Source organism: Bufo bufo, chromosome 1 (genome assembly GCF_905171765.1).
Source record: "Bufo bufo chromosome 1, aBufBuf1.1, whole genome shotgun sequence".
NCBI classification, from domain to species: Eukaryota; Metazoa; Chordata; class Amphibia; order Anura; family Bufonidae; genus Bufo; species Bufo bufo.
In genome coordinates, this window is record NC_053389.1 from 163,025,687 (window position 1) to 163,045,244 (window position 19,558).

Below are 19,558 nucleotides of genomic sequence, written 5' to 3' on the forward strand. Positions count from 1 at the left end.
TTGCTGTCAACTCTTAAGATGAGATCCAAAGAGCTGTCACTATCAGGCTGAAAAAACAAAACAAACCCATCAGAAAGATAGCAAAAACATTAGGCGTGGCCAAAACACCTGTTTGGAACATTCTTAAAAAGAAGGAACGCACCGGTGAGCTCAGCAACACCAAAAGACCCAGAAGACCACGGAAAACGACTGTGGTGGATGACCGAATAATTATTTCCCTGGTGAAGAAAACACCCTTCACAACAGTTGGCCAGATCAAGAACCCTCTCCAGGAGGTAGGTGTATGTATGTCAAAGTCAACAATCAAGAGAAGACTTCACCAGAGTGAATACAGAGGGTTCACCACAAGATGTAAACCATTGGTGAGCCTCAAAAACAGGAAGGCCAGATTAGAGTTTGCCAAACGACATCTAAAAAAGCCTTCACAGTTCTGGACAAACATCCTATGGACAGATGATACCAAGATCAACTTGTACCAGAGTGATGGGAAGAGGAGAGTATGAAGAAGGAAAGGAACTGCTCATGATCCTAAGCATACCACCTCATCAGTGAAGCATGGTGGTGGTAGTGTCATGGTGTTGGCATGTATGGCTGCCAATGGTACTGGTTCTCTTGTATTTATTGATGATGTGACTGCTGACAAAAGCAGCAGAATGAATTCTGAAGTGTTTCGGGCAATAGTATCTGCTCATATTCAGAAAAATGCTTCAGAACTCATTGGACGGCGCTTCACAGTGCAGATGGACAATGACCCAAAGCATACTGCAAAAGCAACCAAATAGTTTTTTTAAGTGAAAGAAGTGGAATGTTATACAATGGCCAAGTCAATCACCTGACCTGAATCCGATTGAGCATGCATTTCACTTGCTGAAGACAAAACTGAAGGGAAAATGCCCCAAGAACAAGCAGGAACTGAAGACAGTTTCAGTAGAGGCCTGGCAGAGCATCACCAGGGATGAAACCCAGCGTCTGGTGATGTCTATGCGTTCCAGACTTCAGGCTGTAATTGACTGCAAAGGATTTGCAGCCAAGTGTTAAAAAGTGAAAGTTTGATTTATGATTATTATTCTGTCCCATTACTTTTGGTCCCTTAACAAGTGGGAGGCACATATGCAAACTGATGTAATTCCTACACTGTTCACCTGATTTGGATGTAAATACCTCAAATTAAAGCTGACAGTCTGCAGTTAAAGCACATCTTGTTCGTTTCATTTCAAATCCATTGTGGTGGTGTATAGAGCCAAAAATGTTAGAATTGTGTCGATGTCCCAATATTCATGGACCTGACTGTAGTACATACAGCTTGCTGTATATATAGTACATAGGACTTGCTGTATATATAGTACATAGTACTTACTGTATATACAGTATATATATAGTACATAGGACTTGGGGTATATATAGTACATAGGACTTGCTGTATAGATAGTACATAGGACTTGTATATATAGTACATAGGACTTACTGTATATACTGTATATATATAGTACATAGGACTTGCTATATAGATAGTACATAGGTTTTCTGTATAGGCAGTACAAGAGGTTGGTGGATAGTTGTGGTGACTCGTACTATACTGTAACTTTCTCACGGTGGAAAGAACGTGTGACATACAGACAGAACTGGTCGGTAATAATTTCCACGCCCCCAAAAGCCACATACTGTATATGACATATACTCTGACAGCGCAGAGGAAGCAGCACAAGGGAGAAGCACTCAGTCTGGACTGATGATTGTGGCGGCAGCTCTCTATGTCCTGCTAACACTGATCAACGTGAAAGGTAAGAGGCTTCACTTCTGGAAACTCCAGTGTTAGAGCCTTGGAGGGGCCACACATTACCTCAGTCAGATACAAGGATAAAGGGAGAGGAGCAAAAAATGTCACTGCAGACAATGTAGTGGATGTTGCCTGCAGTCCTATGTAACACCACAGATAACACAATAATAACTCAGAGTACAGATAATGCAGTAGATTTTACCTGCAGTCCTATGTAACACCACAGATAACATAGCGATATCTCTCTGAGTACAGATAAAGTAGATGTTACCTGCAGTCCTATGTAACAGCACAAATAACAGTGATAACGCTCTGAGTACAGATAATATAGTAGATGTTACCTGCAGTCCTATGTAACATCACAGATAAGACACAGTGATAACTCTCTGAGTACAGATAATGTATGCACAAAGAAAAGTCCAGCTCACCCAATTGTCCAAACACCTGCGTGCACGGAAAAGGCTGGTGAGCCTGTATATCCTTGATAAGAAAACACAATGAAGTTCCAGCACTCACGATTTTTGGTAGCTAAAATCTTCGTCTTTTATTCAGGCAGTAGACAAAATAGACAGGACATCCACCCGCAAGTGTAGCAACCTTAAACATTTACAGATAATGTAGTAAATATTACCTGCAATCCTATGTAACACTTATAGATACGACACAGTGAAAGGTGTTACCAGTAGCCCTATGTAACGCATTATTATGGTACCCTGAGTTACTCCATATAACAAACTTAACTCTACTATTCCTTCCATGAAGGAGTATATCACATATGGTATATTGTTCCACAGATGCAAACATACAGTGCTATTTATCTGCGGTAGACTCCACTTAACATAGCAGAGCCTGGTTCCACTTCCTGCGGTGCTGATGTAGACTCACTCGGACATTTATCATCCCCTGTACGCTATAAAACGTTTTCGCCTTTTGTGAGCTTAAGCCCCACTGGCCTCTTTTCCAAAAAGTAGACAGAGCGAGGTGCTGAGCGGGCATAGCCGATCCGGCACATTTAACAGGAAATTGTCAGGACTGCTGTTCAGGCGCACAGGAGTCCTCTACATTATGTTACAGCAGCACAGCAGTCCGGACTGTTTATTCCAGTGCAGCTTTGAGCGCTGATAGATTCTCCTTAGCAACACTGTTAGAGATTTGCTAAAGATGACTCTTTACTCTTTCCCTAATAAAGAAAATTACTAAAATATTTAAAGGGATTCTGTCACCTCTTTTTACCCTATAGAGATGCGGACATGCACGGCTAGATCGCCGCTAGCATGTCCGCAATATACCTGTCCTATATCTCTGAGTGGTTTTATTGAGTGTAAAAAATAATTTTATATATATGTAAATCAGCCTGGTAAGGAGCCCAAGGGGCTGCACTAACCCTTCTGGAGCCCAGCCACGTCCCCCCTGTGAAGGAGCCCAGCACCGCCTGCGTCCACGAATCTCCTCCTTGCTCACAAAGTCAGATCGCCGTAAGTTCCGCAGTTCCTTCCCTGAGGCTTATGCCAGCACAGGGAAGGAACACTATGCCGACACTGCGCATGCGCGAGCTCGCGCACCGCAAGATTACAGCGATCTGACTTCGTGAGCAAGGAGGAGATTTGTGGATACAGGCGGTGCTTGGGCTCCTTACCCGGCTGATTTACATATATATAAAATCATTTTTTACACTCAATAAAACCACTCAGAGATATGGGACAGGTATATTGCGGACATGCTAGCGGCGATCTAGCTGTGCATGTCCGCATCTCTATAGGGTAAAAAGAGGTGACAAAATCCATTTAACATCCCGGTCCCTACACTATATCAAAAATACACTGAAACAGTTACACTTTAAAATTTATTTGATTACAGGTAATTCCACTGCTGGGATCCACAACCATCCTGCAGTAATCTGTGGGGGACCCCCAACAGCAAGCGCTCATGTACCCTACAGCACCACCACATGGAAAAGGAGCCATTGCATTTCAAGGGATGCCAAAATATAAGGGACTCTTGTATTTATACAAATCTGTAAAATCCCTTTAACCACTTCCCGACCGTCCATTGACTATAAACGTGCTTGGGTTGTCGGTTTATCTCTGAATAGACGTTCTGGAACATCCATTCAGAGAGGGCAGCTGCACGCTAATTGTGCAGCTGCCGAGCGGGGGGGCTCGCTGTCAGTGACAGCAGGGCACCCCAGAGAGAAGGCAGGGACCGTTCCTGGGTGTCCCTGCCTTCTAGATCACTGTATACACAGCGGTCAACGAGCGCTGTGTATGCAGATCAGGAAGTGCTATGACACTTTCTGTTCCAGCCCAATAGTCATGTGATTGCCGGGGCTGGGTGAGTGCAGGAGGGAGTGCGTCGATCAGCCCTGCAGTGAGGCTGTACAGCCTCTCTGGGGGGTGTATTTCCCCTGTAACTGGGGCTACTATGTCAGCCCAGTTACAGGAGAAATCAATAGTTTAAAAAAAAATGAAGTTCAATGTGCCCCAGAGGTCTTGTATGACCTTATGGGGGACATAAAGTGTAAAATAAAAAACATAAAGTGTTTTGAAAAAAATTAAAATAAAAAAAGTTTCACATTTAAAAATTTTTATTCCCCCCCCAATCAGTTATTTAAAAAAAGTTCAAAAATAAAATTAAAATAAAACAGACATATTTGTTATCACTGCATCCGCAATGACTGGCTCTATAATAATATCACATGATCTACCCCATCAAGTGGACGGTGTACAAAAAAACAAATAAAAATTATGCCAAAACTCGTATGTACCCCATGGTAGCAATAAAAACATCACCTTGTCCCACAAAAAACAAGCCCTCACACAAGACTATAGCCAGAAAAATGAAAAAAATATGGCTCTAAGAAAATGGCAACACAAAAACATGATTTAAAAAAATAAAATAATGTTTTTATTGTGTAAAACGTATAAAAAAAAATAAAAAAATAGACAAATTTGGTATCGTGGCGTCTGTAATGAATGGATCTATAAAAATATCACATGATCTACCCCATCAAGTGAACGGTGTAAAAAAAAATATTGAAAAATGACACCAAACTGCTTTTATTGTGACTTCACATCCCAAAAATGAGATAAAAAGCCACAGAAAGCCAAATGTACCCCAAAATGGTGCCTATAAAAACTACAGCTTGTCTCGCACAAAATAAGCCCCCACGCAGCTCATTCAACAAGAAATAAAAAAAGTTATTGCTTTTAAAAACCATGACAGAAAATTCCATGTTAGAAAATCCAGATGCCGCTCCTTCCCTTCTGAGCCCTGGCGTATCCCCATATAACAGTTTATGACCACAATTGGGGTGTTACTTTATTCATATATATTATCTTTTGTGAAAAAGAAAGTTTGGGCCTAAAGCACTATTTTCTTGTAAAACAAAAATTAAATTTTTCATTTTCACACCCAAATACTATGAAACAGCTGTTGAGTGAAGTGCTCGCTATACCCCTTAAAAATTCCTTGGGTGGTGCAGTTTACAAAATGTGGTCACTTTTTGGGGGTTTTCACTGTGGGGTTACCTCAGGGCCTCTTCAAATGCAACATGGTGCCCAAAGACCATTCCAGCAAAATCTGCCCTCCAAAAAACATATGGCGTTCCTTGCCTTCTGTGCCCTGCCGTGTGCCCAAACAGCAGTATACGACCACATATGGGGTGTTTCTGCAAACTGCAGAATCAAGGTAATAAATATTAAGGTTTGTTTTGTTGATAACCCTTGATGTGTTCCAGGAAAAAAATTATTAAAATGGAAAATCTGCAAAAAAAAGTGACATTTTTAAATTTCACCGCTATTTTCTTTAATTCCTGTGGAATACCTAAAGGGGTAACAACATTTCTAAAACCAGTTTTGAATAGTTTGAGGGGTGTCATTTCTAAAATGGGGTCATTTATGGGTTGGATCTATTATGTAAGCACCACAAAGTGACTTCAGAACTGAACTGGTCCTTAAAAAAGTTGACTTTGGAAATTTTCTTAATAATTTCAAAAATTGGTTCTAAAATTCTAAACCTTCTGGCGTCCTATGAAAATGAAATTACATTACTAAAATGATGCCAACATAAAGTAGACATATGGGGAATGTTAATTAATAAATATTTTATTAGGCATCACTATCTGTCTTAAAAGCAGATTTTTTAAATAAATAAAGGTAAAACATATTGACTCAAATTTACAATTAACATAAAGTACAATGTGTCACGAGAAAACAATGTCTGAATGGCTTGGATAAGTAAAAGCGTTCCAAAGTTATTACCACATAAAGTGACACATGTCAGATTTTCTAAATTAGGCCTGGTCAGGAAGGGGGCAAATGGCCCGGTCTGGAAGTGTTTAAGAAACTCCTGACTTTAGTTCTGTGGCCTCTCTGTGCTGTCAGTAATGTCACTGCTTCTTGGGTTCTTTGCGCTGTTAGTGATGTCACTGCTATCCGGATTCTCTGCGCTGTCAGTGGCATCACTGGTTTCTGTCTTCTCTATACTGTAAGTGATTTTAGTGGCCCTCAGATTCTCTGCTCTGTCAGTAATGTCACTGGCCCCCATATTCTCTCTGCTGTCAGTGACATCACTGGTTTCTGTCTTCTTTACACTGTAAGTGATGTCAGTGGCCCCCAGATTCTATGCTCTGTCAGTGATGTCAGTGGCCCCCAGATTATCTCCGCTGTCAGTTACATCACTGGTTTCTGGCTTCTCTGCACTGTCAGTGATGTCACTGGACCCCAGATTCTCTGCACTGTAAATTATGTCACTGGCCCCCGGATTATCTGCGCTGTCAGTGATGTCACTGGACCCCAGATTCTCTGGGCTGACAGTGATGTCATTGGTTCCTAAGTCCTCTTACATACAATATGCAGTTCCTGTAATGGAGAAATGTATTTACCATTACTTAATGAGACATATTTTAGATCTGAGTGTCGTGTTGATTCGCAGCACATCCTGTGTGTGCGGGGGGATTCATTACCACAATGTTTCTTACAGCTGAATTTCACACTTCACGCCTGTCTGTGGAGGAAGGAAAAGCCGTCACCTTGAGATGTGCGTTTCCGGGGGGCAATGGTTCAGGCATACAGTGGGTGACCCCGAGGGGCTATACCAGTTACTTTAATGGGGAGAAAGGTGAGTATAGACATTCCTAAATACTGATGTGCGAGTGTCCACATATACAGGCGGAAACATAATGGGGGGAATTTATCAGGCCCATGCACCAGATTTCTTGTGTCAAAAAGTTGCTTTTTTGCACAAGCCCTCATTTGGCAAAAAATGTGTGACTTTTTTTATTTCTTTCCTCCACCTAAATGTGCCAAGTTTATCAAGAAGCTTGTCATTCTTAATGATTTTAGCTCCTTGTAGCTCTACAAAGTGCTTCTGATTAAGGGCTCATGCACACGGCCGTTGCCCGACTGTGGCCGTATTGCGGCCCGCATACGGCGGGTCCGCAATATACGGGCACCGGCCGTGTGCATCCTGCATCACGGATGCGGACCCATTCACTTGAATGGGTCCGCAATCTGAGAGAGGCAGTCCGGAGGCACGGATCAGAAGCCCACGGAAGCACTACGGAGTGCTTCCGTGGGTTTTCTGTCCATGCCTCCGCACCGCAAAAAAGTAGTGCATGCACTACTTTTTTGCTGTGCGGACAGATCACAGACCCATTCCAGTTGAATGGGTCTCGATCCATCCTGGCCACCGCACGGATGTTGCCCGTGCATTGGCGACCGCAAATTCCGGTCCCCAATGCATGGAACGGCCGCACAATGGGCGTGTACATGAGCTCTAAGACTGGCAGAGGAAACGCCAGTCTTAATACACCCTCCGCATTGTTCTCCCAAATCTTTTAGTCCCTTCTTCTGTTTAAAGCTAATTTATTGTCCCATGCTTTACCCTGAATGTCTGCTCTATTAGGGCTGAGCTAAGATCAGTGATTCCAGCTTATCTGCATTGTCTTTTGGAACCTGATGTACTCTCAGAACTCCATGCACTGCAGGTATAGGGTATGTTCCCTAATTGTCATGTTGTGGATATTTCAGCAATATTCCCCAAATTTTGGCAAAACAGAGCATTTTTCTCTAGATTTTGAAAAATCTTTGGAAAAAAGCTTGAGCTGATTGCAATCTGTGAATAAAACCTTAGACTATGTGAAAGCGATATATAGACCTTTCAGGTTTATGAATACAATACCACAAATACAGTAAAGACTGACAGGGAAAGCTTCAGACATCTGCAGGCTTTGACGCTTCTATTCGTATATATTTTTTTCTCTATGCTGATATTCTTATTAGGTTCCTTGTCATTACAGTTTTAAAAGACAGAAGATACCAGTTACTACAATCCTCAGGGAATAAGCTGATTATCCGTCTGTCCAATGTAACGAGGGCGGATGAGGGGGTGTACTCCTGCCTGTATTACAGCTCCCCCATGCAGACCAAGAAAGTCCGGGTCTCAGTGTTGGGTAAGGGGCACTTTCATAATGATACATAAAGTGTGGATTTCCCAGCGGGCTGAAGTCGCAGGCAGTCAGGGCGCTTGTCACACCATATTTCAAAACATGAAACTTCTTCAAACTTTCTTATAAAAAAATAAAAAAATGAAATAGTTCTGCAAATGAAGCCACAAAAAGACGTTACAACAGCGGCCACTCGCTTCAGCAGCTGATGTGGCCACTGCTGGCGAAAGTGGAGCTCCAGACATGAGAAAGATGAAACTGCTGCTGGTGGAAAGTACCTGAGATAGTTACAGGGGAAATTCTCATGCCTGGGTCACGGTTAGAGGGGTGTACACATATGTCAGGGGGGCCTAACATTCATCCATTGCCCCCTCTTCTTGGTATATAATAAACCTACATCCACGGTCGGTTTCTCCTTGGGTGAGAGAAGTATAGCATGACCATTGGGACTGTTACCACCGCCATTTTTAGTAGAGGCATTGCACCACCTCGTTAGCGTACATTATGGGAAATTTGCTCCTAGTCTGAGAGATTGACCAAGGGATAAAGGAACCAATAAATACTTCTGTAGTTGGGGTCACTTGCGGGTTTTTATGGGCACTTGGATAATAGAGTCAAAGTGCACCCAGTCTGCCTTACCATCTTAGACATGCACCCACTGTCCTACCACCTCTGCCCACATTCCTTACAGTGCAAGCCACGTGGCCCTGCCGCAAGGCAAATAATCTACAATTAGCAGCCAGTAAAAACATTCATATCCATGCACTCCAGCCTCTTACAATCTGAGAGGAATCGGGCCTATACTGTTCATCCTGATCCTCCTGGTTCATGAATAGAATACCACAAACACAGTAACTACTGACAATTGTGCAGTGTCCTGAAACACACTGCTTAATGTTGTGATTGTGTTTTATGTAAACTGTGCTTGTAAATGTGTTCTCATAAAGTTGCATAGGGAGGGGGAGGTTCTAACAAGCCTCACAGGGTTAACTCAGCCCTACACAGCACAGAGCAGAAGGGGCAAGAAGGTCAGTGTGTGCAATGTCTGACCTCCGCAGCCATTTTGGAGAGTTAGCCAGACTCCGTACTTAGTTCCATGTACCAGCCCATAGAATGGAAGAGATTACAGAAGAACCAGGCAACTCAGAGAGGGAATGAGAATATTGACAAAGGACGGTAACTGTCGATTATCAGCCTCCAGCCTCCTTTGCATCAGGTAGAGAGATTCTAAGCTACAAGCTACCCACCATAATTAAAGACAAAAAGGCCATTTGTCAGAATATAGTATTTCTAGAAGAGGATACAGAGGTATAGGATTATACAGTACAGCAGAGATAGTTCATCCCTCCAACCTGGAGAAATAAGAGAGAGAATGACTGATTGTCATAGAGGACTATGCTTTATGCAACTTGTGGGAACTAATGTGAATCCCTGTAAAAGCTGCCTTGATGTAAATGACTTTTGCATACATTGATGACCTGTGGATCTGCTTCAGTAAAGTACTGGGAGTTCGTTAAAAGCTCTAGTCTCCTTATTTTATATCATCATTACTACTACGTTCAACATTTGCACCTAGTGGTGCTGGCGTCACGTACCAGGGGCCGAGCCACCAAAGCACCTTAAACACCAATTACCATCAAGGGCACCTTAACCAACATCTGGCTGGTGTTCCCTGCAACAGAGAGTGCCCCGGCGGATTTCGTGCTGTCTTCCCATCCACTGCACGCCGGCCCCAAGGACAACTTAACCGTGAGTACTACTATCCTCGGCACCTTATCACTAGTACGCTCACGCACATCACCCCTAGGGTGTCCGGTCGTTGCAATTGCAGAACAGAAGGAGAAAGAAACCACACTCTGGTTTGGCACACTGCATTTTTTCAGTTGCACTTGGGTGACAGACTCTTCAGTATTCTTGGACTTTCAATAAAACAAAAGCAACAGAAGGAGCGCGAGAATTGTTCATAGCAACAGTAGCATCACCATGGAGTGAAAAAGGTTGTCTAGAAATGTCCATAGCAACAGGCAATACAAAGTAACAATAATAACATTGTCTAGGGTTGTTCATAGCAAGAGTCAGGCTAAAGTAACATAGCAACTAAGTGGGTAGGATTCTTCATATAACATTGGGTAACTTTGTATCATTTTATATTGTTCATAGCAACAGTCAGTCAGTATCATAGCAACAGTGTGAGCTGTCAGTATTAACGGGTTATGATTATATTCTAGCTGTGCCATCTCCACCTTCCTTAAAAGTCATCAGAATCCCTGGGAAAGGCCTGAAGGAGAAATATAATCTTACCTGCATGACATCAGGCAGCCACCCCTGCCCGAAACTCACCTGGCTGATCGACGACCACACAGAAGTGTTTGGTAAGACCCCTGAGTCATTCACTGTGCAGCCTTAGCCCCTAGAGGAAACCACAATGCCCCCAACATCAGCCATGATGTCTCCAGGGTCAGCCACAGTGGCACCATAAAAATGAATGCCCATAGTATAATTTGTCTTAGTCACAATGCCCCCAGTGCCCCATAGTTAGCCACAACGCCACCGATCTCAGCTACTTTAGACTTTCCTTCATTGCACTTTCTACTTCATTTACAATCTTTGTGCTTTTATATATCTGTCTTGATGCTTTTCAAAAGAGAAACAATATAAAATATTGTCATTTGATACCTTTAAATGGCTAACTAAAATAAATTATGTTATAAGTAGTGATGAGCGGCAGGGGTCATATTCAAATTCGCAATATTTCGCAAATATTTTGTAGAATATTTATAGAATATTCTCGAATTTGAATATTCTTTATATTCTAAAAAATATTACGAATATTACACGATCAATACAGGCGTGGGTCAAAAACGAATATATTGCACTATAGAATATAGTGCTATATATTTGTTTTTTAGAATATTCGTCATTATTTTCCATCTGAAGTTATGATTTCTCCGTGCTTAAGTTGCTTGTCAAGCAACTTAAGCAGGGTGGAATCATGACTTCCGATGGAAAAAAATGACGAATATTTTAAAAAACTATTATATAGAGCAATATAGCTAATATAGTGCTATATTTGTTTTTTCATAATATTCGTAATACTCTAAAACAAGAATATATAGCATTATAGTGAATATTCGAAAAAAATTAATATAGAGCAATTTAGCTAATATAGTGCTATAATCTTTTTTTAATAGTCGTAATTTTTTTCAAATCTGAACTTTAGATGAGAAAAAAATTACAACTATTAGGCAAAGAAGATTTTTCGAATATTCGCTAAATTGCTATATATTCTTGTTTTGGAATATTACGAATATTCTGAAAAACGAATATAACACTAAATTAGCTATTTTGCTGTATATACTAGTTTTTTAGAATATTCGCTATATTGGTATATATTCTTTTTTTAACATATTAGGAAATGACTAATATTTTATAAAAAGGATATATACCAATATAGCGAATATTCTAAAAAACGAATATATAGCAATATATCTCGTGAAAACTCAGACCCGATGGTATATTCTAACCCCCAGGCATTCCCATGGTGACGAGGACGCTTGTCGGGGAGGAGTATGCCGAAGTAGGACAACTGTACAGATTGAAAAAAAAGACGAATATTCTAAAAAATGAATATATTCCATATAGTGCTATATATTCATTTTTTAAAATATTTGTTATTTTTTCCATCTAAAGATATGATTCCTCCCTGCTTAAGTTGATTGTGGGCCAATGACTCATTGGCCCACAAGCAGGAAGCAGGGAGGAATCATGTGTTCAGATGGGAAAAAACGAATATATAGCACTATATTCTCGAATTCTCGAACTTGCGATATTCGAGATAAAAATTCGCTCAACACTAGTTATAAGGCAAGCTTTCGAGATCCTGAGGTCCCTTCTGCAGGTCAGGAACAAAAAAATCTCTAAAGAAGCATGGATATACACAGGAAAGAACAGAGAGGTGGAGTAATAAATTGAAAAACACCAACAGAGGAATGGTCTTGGAGAAAGAGTCCTTCTCCTTCTGTAAACTATTACGGACTCTTTCTCCAAGACCATTACTCTGTTGTGGAATTTTTGGGGTTACTGGATATTTTCTCCATGTTTTTTCATTGATTCCTCTTGTGTTCTTAAGGTCATCAAAATCTCAAGCTGCAGACTGATGGCCGGTGCACAGCGATCAGCACCTTCAGGGTCAGTATGGCGTCACATACATCGAGGGCCAGGTGTGTAGTGAGGCACAGGACGCTGATTCCAGGAAATCTCACAGCATCCTACAGCTTCCATACATTATGTAAGTGGCAGGCACAGAATACTCGGAGGTGGGTGCAGGTGCCATGTACTGGCAATGACCTAAACAGCTGTGTTCATTGTATGTCTGGGTCATCAATATCAGATCAGTGGGGGTCAAGTCAGTGGAAGCTGAGCTGCAGTGACCTGGCCACTATACATTGGATGGAGCTATGCTTTCGCCTCTGTTTTCTGTGTTAGTTCTGGTAAATGCTGTAAATACCTGATCGGTGGGGGTGTCGGGCGTCACACCCTCACTGATCTGACAAGGATAAGTCAGCAATAACCTATACCCGGGAAAGTTCCTCTAAGAACAACCCTCCTGCAGCTTTTAGACTGGCCTTATGCAATACATAGCTTGTTAGGCTGACAGCTACCTCTTCTGGTTCCCCCACCCAACAGCCTGATTCTTCTCTCTCCCAACACTTGCCATCAAGACCCACATGCATATTACATGGCAACCTTTGGCCAGCCTTTATCTAAGAGAACCTTTACACTGCCTGATGTTCGGGCAGATTATTGCTAATGACTGTTTGCACGGATGCTCTTTAGCGATAATCTGGTGGTTTGAAGGTGCCGCTAAGTACCCGATGAATGAGCAAAACACTTGTTCATCAAGTAATAGATCGTTGGTACAGTCACCTAAATCATCGTTTGCTGGCAGCAGATTGTGCTGTCTAATCACACTCTGCGGCCAGCACACAATGATTCAGTATGGGGACGAGTGATGGCATTTGCGATCACTCCTCCCTATACTGTGGAGGAGAGCACTTCATATAAATGCATTGGTCTCCTTCAATGATGAGCAGGCGATTGTCGGGAACACTAAATCTAGCAGTGTAAAGGGACCTTAATGTGTATGGCCAACTATACTTTACTTAGGCTACTTTCACACCTCTGAATTCTCCAGATCCGGCGCTGCTGGATGCGGACGGAATGTCCACCGGCCCCATTAATGGGGTCCGGCAGAGATCTGTACGCATTCCGGCAGACAAGTCAGAATCAACCACATGTGTCCAGCCAATCCTCTGCTTGTCTGCCGAAACGATCATGCTGGAGTTTCACAGCGACGGTGTGAAAGTAGCCTTACCTAGTCCAGCTTCCACACCTGATCAACCTGTTACAATGTATCAGCTATAAATCTGTGCTAGGCTACTTTCACACTTGCGTTTTTGCCTGACCCGGCAGGGATCAGCAAAAACGCTTTCATTTTTGCTAATACAACTGGCTGTATCCATTATGAACGGATCCAGTCGTATTATCTTTAAAATAGCAATGACGGTTTAAATCCTTTGTAAGTTAATGGGTGCTGGATCCATTTTCTATTGTCTCCAAGAAAATGGATGCAGCACCATTGACTTGCATTGTGTGTCATGCTGGATCCGTTTTTCTCTGCATCCCATGCTGGACAGACAACCACTACTTGCAGGGACAAAACAGAAGCGTTTTTCTCCAGTATTGAGATCCTCTGCCGGATCTCAATACCGGAAAAGAGAAATGCATATGTGAAAGCGGCCTTATGGCGCAAACCTGGCAGGTCACTAGACCCCCAGGACAGGTTTTCAGCCTCTGAATATAAAACTAATTTTCCCTACTGACAACAAGAGAGTTTTTTAAAATGGGGAGAAACTAAAACATAAAGGGGGAGATTTATCAAGACCAGCATGTGCTGTGCCAGTCTTGATATTCGCTGTACTGCTGGAGGATGCACCTAATTTATGGCGAAGTGCAGGCCTCATCATATATTTGGCTCATCTTCCTGCAATACATGCCCCTTATCTGTCTTCATTTATGCCAGAAAACTGGGGTAAATGAAAATAAATGTGTCGTGTCCGCTGGTCCTGGCCCCTCTCCTCCTTTGCCACACCCTCTTTTCAGAAAGTGGCGAAGGTGGCATGGAATCGCCACTTGTTGCAGGGGCGTTTCAAAGTTACAAACATGGGGTTTGTGACTTTTTTACTCCAGAAAAGGAGCAGGAGTAGGGTGAATAATAATTTCCTCCAAAGTATACTAGAAAGTCAGAGCACTTCTCATCATACAAGGCTTGCTGCATCAGTTCCAGAGCCGCACTGTATCCCGCAGTGATATAAATAATGCTGGGTTCCTCTTCTGAACTTTACATATTTCTTGTGGTTTTTTAGAAAAGTCTGTTTTATCTCCTTCACCTTATTTTATTGCTCTCTAGTGGTCTGATCATAACATCTACACTTTTATTTCTTATAAATTATCTTTGCAGCAACAGTCACAGAATCACAGATCAATGAAAACACCCATCACCATCCATCAGGTAAAGGGCATAAGGAAGTTCAGTAACTTTGTAATTACTTTTCTTCTTCTGTAGTCTAGTTACTTTATTAGTTTTGTTCTTGCCTCACAAAAAACTTAATATAGAGCGAATAAAAATCATATGTTCCCCAAAATAGTACCAATAAAACTGTCACCTTATCCCCTAGTTTCCAAAATGGGGTCACTTTTGGGAGTTTCTACTGTAAGGGTGTATCAGGGGGGCTTCAAATGGGGCATGGTGTCTAAAAACCAGTCCAGCAAAATCTGCCTTCCAAAAACCATGCAGCATTCCTTTCCTTCTGCGCCCTGCCGTGCGCCCGTACAGCAGTTTACGACCACATGTGGGGTGTTTCTGTAAACCTCAGAATCAGGGTAATAAATGTTGAGCTTTGTTTGGCTGTTTACCCTCGATGTGTTAAAGAAACAAATGTGCGAAAAAAGTGAAATTAAGAAATTTATTCTCCATTTTCCTTTAATTCTTGTGGAACACCTAAAGGGTTAACAAACTTTGTAAAATCAGTTTTGAGTAACTTGAGGGGTGTAGTTTCTACAATGGGGTCATTTATGGGGGGTTTCCACTATGTAAGCCCCACAAAGTGACTTCAGGCCTGAACTGGTCCTTAATCCCTTATTCCACCTTAAGGACCAGGCCATTTTTTGCAAATCTGACCAGTGTCACTTTATGTGGTGATAACTTTAAAATGCTTTTACTTAGCTAGGCCATTCTGAGATTGTTTTTTCGTCACATATCGTACTTCATGACACTGGTAAAATGGAGTAAAAAAAAATCATTTTTATTTATTAAAAAAATAACAAATTTACAAAAAATTTTGAGAAATTAGCAGATTTCTAACTTTCAATTTCTCTACTTCTACAATACATAGTAATAACTAGAAAAAAAAGTTATTATTTACATACCCCATATGTCTACTTCATGTTTGGATAATTTGGGGAATGCTATTTTATTTTTTGGGGACGTTACAAGGCTTAGAAGTTTAGAAGCAAATCTTTCAAATTTTTGAGGTTTACATAATAGACACCACCCAAAAATGACCCCATTTTAGAAACTACACCCCTCAAGGTATTCAAAACTGATCTTACAAACATTGTTAACCCTTTAGGTGCTCCACAAGAGTTATTGGCAAATGGGGATGAAATATCTGAATTTAATTTATTTGCCAATTTTTCCATTTTAACCCATTTTTTCCACTAACAAATCAATGTTTAAACAAGACTGTATATTTATTGCACTGACTCTGCCGTTTACATAAACACCCCATATGTGGCCGTACACTACTGTACGGCCACACAGTAGGGCGTAGAGGGAAAGGTGCGCCATATGGTTTTTGGAAGGCAGATTTTGCTGGACTGGTTTATTTACACCATGTCCCATTTGAAGCCCCCCTGATGCACCCCTAGAGTAGATACTCCATAAAAGTGACCCCATCTAAGAAACTACACCCCTCAAGGTATTAAAAACGGATTTTACGAACTGTGTTAACCCTTTAGGTGTTGCACAAGAGTTATTGGCAAATGGGGATGAAATTTGAGAATTTTAACCTATTTTTTCCACTAACAAATCAAGGGTTAACAGTCAAACAAGACTGTATCTTTATTGCCCTGACTCTGCCGTTTACAGAAACACCCCATATGTGGTCATACACTACTGTACGGCCACACGGCAGGGTGTAGAGGGAAAGGAGCGCCGTGTGGGTTTTGGGGGGCTGATTTTTATGGACCGGTTTATTTACACCGTGTCCTATTTCAAGACCCCCTGATGCACCCCTACAGTAGAAACTCCCTAAAAGTGACCCCATTATGAAAACTACGGGATAAGGTGGCCTTTTTTGGGACTATTTTTAGGGTACATATGTTTTTTGGTTGCTCTATATTACATTTTTGTGAGGTAAGGTTACCAAAAATAGAAATTCTGACATTTTATCTCCATTTGCCATAAACTGTTGCGGAACACCTAAAGGGTTAATAAAGTTTGTAAAATCAGTTTCAAATACCTTAAAGGGTGTAGTTTCTTAGATGGTGTCACTTTTAGGAAGTTTCTACTCTAGGGGGGCATCGGGGGGCTTCTAAAGGGACATGGTGTCAATAAAAAAGGCCATCAAAATCGGCCTTCCAGAAACCATGTCGGGTCCTTTCCTTTTGCGCCTCCCTTTTACTGATACAGCAGCTTACAACAACAAATGTGGCGTTTCTGTAAACTGCAGTATCAGGGTAATAAATATTACGTTTTGTTTGGCTGTTAACCCTTGGTTTTTACCGGAAACGACGGATTGAAATGGAAAAGTGCCAAAAATAGCTGTTTTGGCTTGATTTTGAGGTTTTTTTTTGGACCGTGTTAATCTGGGGGATTGGGTCATGGGGTATTTTTTACAGAGGAGATTATTACGGATGCGGCAATACCTAAGTCTATTTTTTTTACAATTATTTAGGTTTTAGACTATATTATCTTTTTGGATACAAAAAAAGAAATTTTTTGTATCTCTATAGTCTAAGAGTCATTTTTTTAAAGTTTTTTAGCCGATTGTATTAGGTAGGGGCTCATTTTTTGCGGGATGAGGGGACGGTTTTATTGGCACTATTTTGGGGGCTATATGACTTTTTGATCGTTTGCTATTACACTTTTTTTTATGTAAGGTGACAAAAAAAATCTTTTTTTGCACCGTTTTTTTTTTGTTTTGTTTTACCGTGTTAATCTGGGGGGTTAGGGGTATATTTACAGAGGAGATTATTACCGACGCTGCGCTACCTAGTAAGTCTACTTTTTATTTTTTTTAGTTGTACAAAAAAATTTTTTGGGGTGTCTCAAGTCTGAGAACCATAGTTTTTTTGAATAGTCAGTGGCTAAATTGGTGAAGGGGATTATAAATTTAGAGCTCCATGGAAGTGTGGTACTCCCTGAAGCAACCAATAACACAGAGGCCCGGATGATCGGGGCATGTGTCACATTGAGTAGTCGTGTCCTTCCGTATCCCCCTCCTGCGACACACTCTGCATTTTTTTGGGTTCGTCCCTTATTTCCAGTATGGGGGACCACACCTGGAAAGTGTTGGCCAGGGACGATCCGGGCGCCTCCAATTCCCGAGGTACTCCCACCTGCTCTTTCCCGGTCAGAAAAGATCAGGGTCTTGAGGACTGCCTCATAGAACTGGAGGAATGTCCCTGTGTTGCCAGCGCTCTGGAACAGCACAAAAGAGTTGTACATGGCAACCTGCACCAAGTAGACCGCAACTATTTTGTACCATGCCTTGGTTTTGCACATGGCGTTATATGGCTTGAGGACTTGATCAGAGAGATCAACTCCTCCCATATACCGATTGTAGTCGACGATACAATCGGTCTTGAGGACCGTTGCCGCGGTACCTCGCACAGGGACAGGGGTGATGCCGTTACCGTGAATTGTGGACAGCATAAGGACATCCCTCTTGTCCTTATATCTGACCAGCAGCAGGTTTCCACTGGTAAGGGCACGGGTCTCACCCCTGGGGATAGGTACCTGGAGGGGGTAGGCAGGGAGGCCGCGCAGATTTTTCTGCACGGTCCCACAAGCGAACGTGGATCTGGTGGCGAGGGACTGGAACAAGGGGATACTAGCATAAAATATATCCACGTATAGGTGGTAACCCTTATCTAGCAGTGGCTGCATAAGGTCCCACACAAGTTTCCCGCTAACACCCAGAGTGGGGGGACATTCTGGGGGTTGAATACGGGAATCTCGCCCCTCGTACACACAAAACTTGTAAGTGTACCCTGAGGTACTCTCACAAAGTTTGTACAGCTTCACGCCATACCTCGCCCGCTTTGAGGGAACATACTGGCGGAAAATGAGTCTCCCCTTGAACGCAATGAGAGACTCATCAACCGCGACCTCCCTTCCAGGTACATAGGCCTCCATGAATTTGGCCCCAAAGTGATCGATGACCGGCCATATCTTATACAGACGGTCATAGGCAGGATCACCTTTTGGGGGGACATGCTGCATTATCTGCATAATGCAGGCATTTCCGGATGGCCTCAAATCGGGAACGTGTCATGGCCATACTGTAGAGTGGGGTCTGGTAGAGGACGTCCCCACTCCAGTACAGCCTGACACTGGGCTTTTTGACTAGGCCCATATGCAGTACGAGGCCCCAAAACGTCCTCATCTTGGCTGCACTGACCGGGGTCCAGCCACCGGGCCTAGCCTAAAACGAGCCCGGGTGTTGAGCGACGAACTGTTAGGCGTACAGGTTCGTCTGCTCCACCATCAGATTTACCAGTTCCTCACTGAAAAAAAGACTAAAAAAGGCGTATTCAGTGAAGCCCACTGTGTAAATCTGGATTCCTGATTCATCAACAAAATCAGGAATTGCGGGTTCAAAGTTCTCTGGGGTACATCAGACAAGTCCACCTGCAGGGGGGTCAGGTGGACTGACCTGGTGGGCCAGAAAACTAGTACGAGCCCCAGAGCTGCTCGTACTAGGCTGGGCCACAGGGTCCCTAGCATGGGGGTCCCCTCGATCCGCCTGGCGGAGTCTCCGCCGCCTTGGGGGCTCATCATCGCTTGATGATGAGGAGGATGCGGATGACAACAGGAACGTGGGGTCATCCTCATCTTCACTGGGGCTCTCGGACTCGGAGGCAAGGAGGGCGTATGCCTCCTCAGCCGAGAACGTCCGGCGGGCCATAGGGGAGTGTGTGTCTGTGTGCGTGTGTGTAAATCTTTATTAGGTGTGCGTGTGTGTGGGGCACAGGTGTTCACGCACTTACTC

At 42.5% G+C, this 19,558-nt stretch overlaps 1 protein-coding gene across 2 annotated transcripts in view; it reads left to right on the forward strand.

Annotated features, from left to right (window-relative positions):
* The first annotated feature begins 1,693 nt into the window (after nucleotides 1-1,693).
* Nucleotides 1,694-19,558, forward strand: part of CRTAM (cytotoxic and regulatory T cell molecule) — a 60,837-nt gene continuing 42,972 nt past the window's right edge. For both annotated transcript variants that reach the window (XM_040431378.1, XM_040431380.1), the window contains exons 1-6: nucleotides 1,694-1,781; nucleotides 6,758-6,895; nucleotides 8,076-8,228; nucleotides 10,451-10,594; nucleotides 12,352-12,510; nucleotides 14,743-14,793. In XM_040431378.1, the coding sequence (XP_040287312.1) occupies nucleotides 1,730-1,781; nucleotides 6,758-6,895; nucleotides 8,076-8,228; nucleotides 10,451-10,594; nucleotides 12,352-12,510; nucleotides 14,743-14,793 (697 nt within the window). In that variant the 5' untranslated portion in view covers nucleotides 1,694-1,729. The remainder of the gene's footprint in view (nucleotides 1,782-6,757; nucleotides 6,896-8,075; nucleotides 8,229-10,450; nucleotides 10,595-12,351; nucleotides 12,511-14,742; nucleotides 14,794-19,558) is intronic.